This window comes from Sciurus vulgaris (genome assembly GCF_902686455.1).
Source record: "Sciurus vulgaris genome assembly, chromosome: 9".
Lineage (NCBI taxonomy): Eukaryota > Metazoa > Chordata > Mammalia > Rodentia > Sciuridae > Sciurus > Sciurus vulgaris.
The window spans coordinates 24,914,123-24,916,611 of record NC_136469.1 but is presented as its reverse complement, the minus strand read 5'-3'; the positions used below and the strand labels follow the sequence as shown (position 1 = coordinate 24,916,611).

General features: G+C 57.0%; 1 protein-coding gene across 1 annotated transcript; it reads right to left on the bottom strand.

Moving 5' to 3' along the window:
- Positions 1–218: 218 nt before the first annotated feature.
- POU4F2 (POU class 4 homeobox 2) lies at positions 219–2,177 on the bottom strand (the record flags this gene model as incomplete). Its single annotated transcript, XM_079153100.1, has 2 exons — positions 219–1,447; positions 1,887–2,177. 2 exons carry the CDS (start codon positions 2,175–2,177, stop codon positions 506–508), a joined length of 1,233 nt encoding a protein of 410 aa, XP_079009226.1. The 3' UTR covers positions 219–505.
- Positions 2,178–2,489: the final 312 nt, after the last annotated feature.

Sequence of the window (2,489 nt, the reverse complement as noted above, 5' to 3'; positions counted from 1 at the left end):
ATTCAAAATACTTTAGAGATGTCTCTATCACATTAAGCATCAACTCTAGTTTAAAGTTTCAGTCCTGAATCAATTTCTATTTCTGAAAAATACTGCAAAGTGTACTTTTAAACTTGAACAAGGGTGATGTCTGTAAGAATAAAAACAAATCTTACTTGCTTATTTTTGCGGACTTTTAAAAGGCTGTCTCTTCTGCCATCCTGCAAACAGCCAGCTCCACACTTCCTCTGAAGAAGCCGAGGTGGGGTTAAAAGGGACAACTTTGCTACAACTTGACAAATCCCATCTTTTGTTTTTCTTTTCTTTGAGGAAACCTTTTCACATTCTCTCTGGCTTAGGCTCAGATGCTCTTTCCTTCTTTCCCTCTTCGATCCTCGCTTTCTCTGGATTCACATTTACTGGAATTGTTTCTGGTCGCCGAAAGTGGAAAGAAAAGAGGCAGGAGAGAGAGAGGGAGAAAAAGGGGGACAAGAAGTGGGTCGTCCCTAGAATGGCCAAGGGTCTCCTAAATGCCGGCGGAATATTTCATTCTTTTCTGTTTCTGCCTCTGGTTGCAGAACCAGACGCGCACCACGTTTTTCTTAAGATCCAGCTTCTCCGCTATGGCGGCGATCTTCTCCGAGGAGGGTCGCGGCTGGATGGCAAAGTAGGCTTCAAGCGAGCGCTTCTCCGGCGCGGCTATGGACGTGCGCTTGCGCTTCTTCTCAGCGCCATTGAAGAGCTCAGGCTTGGTGAGCTTCTCACGGTGGGACTTCTCCGCCTCCTCCAGCCATGCCTGCAGGATGGGTTTGAGCGCGATCATGTTGTTGTGTGACAGCGTGAGAGACTCGAACCTGCAGATGGTGCTCTGGCTAAGCGAGCCCACGCCGGGGATCTTGAGGTTGGCCAGCGCCGAACCGACATCTGCCTGGGTCACCCCCAGCTTGATACGTCGCTGCTTGAAGCGCTCGGCGAATGCCTCCAGGTCCCGCGGGTCGGCGTCCACGTCGCTCATGCAGCCCATGTGCGAGGGGAGCCCGTGTGCATGGGCCATGCTGAGAGCTGCTTGGTGCATGGGGTTCATGGTGGCCATGTGCGGCGCGTGAGCCGGCGTGGACACCACCGCGCCGTCGGGGCCAGCCATGGCACCCAGGGCCAGCCCGGGACTCAGGTGCTCCAGCAGCTCACCCTCGAGCGCCTGGTGCGGCTGGTGGTGGTGGTGGTGGTGATGGTGGTGGTGGTGGTGCGTGCCGGCCAGTGCGGACGGGTGCGAGATGGGTACAGATGAAGAGGAAGCAGCCGATGTGCACGGGATGGTGTTCATAGTGTGGTAAGTGGCGTCCGGCTTGAAGGGGCTGTGGTGGGGCGGGTGGTGGTGGTGACTCTTGCTCTGGGAGACGATGTCCACAGCGGCCAGAGCCTCAGCACGGGCCAGCAGGCTCTCATCCAGCCCGCCGAATATATTGCTCTGCAATTGCAAGTAGAAGGCACACATTACGCTCAGTAGGGAATTATGCACACTCTCTCCGGAAGCCCCGGCCCAGTGCTCTACACTGCCACCGCGCCTACAACATTCCCAGAACGTTAAAATAGTAATAATGATAATAATCCTGAAAACAGGAGTTGAGCATAAGAGGCAAGCCACCGAGAGAAGCCAAGAGTGCAGGAGGAGGAGGAGGAAAGTGAGCCTGCAGACACAACACACAACACAACTCGCGCACAGGCAACATCCCAGGTCATAAAAATTAATATGAAAGACAAGACCCGCTGAATACTTAAGAGAGAGAGGGGGGAAAATTGGTTGGAGGTGTGGGGTGATTTGCTGTGCAGACATGAAAAAAACATCAAGCAGATAAAGGGGGCTGTCAAAATATGCCTTTAAGCGGTGATTATGCAGAAATACGCACCGGTGGGGTTGGAAGACAAGCTCTCCGCATCGCCTCCGAGCCCCCGCTGCCACCGCCGCCGCCGCTGCTGCCACTGGTACTGGAGCTGCTGCTCCGGCCTCCGCCACCGCCTCCGCCGCCACCACCGCCGCCAGCATTGCTGGAGCTGCTGGGAGAGCTGGCTGAGGGCGCCGCGGGCGCCGAGGAGCCGGGCGAGGCGCTGTGCAATGCAGAGTACTTGGGCTCCACGTGCAGGCTGCCGCCGTGCGGCATGCTGAACGCCTGCTTGCTGTTTAGGGACATCATCATCATCTTCCCGCCCGCCGGGGCGCTAGTCGGTATAGCACTCTTTGGCCCCAGCTGCCGGGACCTTCCAGAGAAGTGTTCGGTCGAAGCGAGAGCCGGGAAGGGCAGTGCAAACTTGTGCTCAGCCAACCACCGCCTCCCGGTTCTGAACGCCTAGTCACCCGCTACGGGCTCCGCTCCTCCGCTTCCTCCACCGCCAGGCTGAGCGAATGCTGGGCTCGGGGTGGCGCTGGCTACAGACCTCAACGTCCAAAACTGCCCCGGCTCCTCGAGGCCGCAGAGTTATACTCCCCTCTCCCCGCGCCTGCCCCCGCGCCC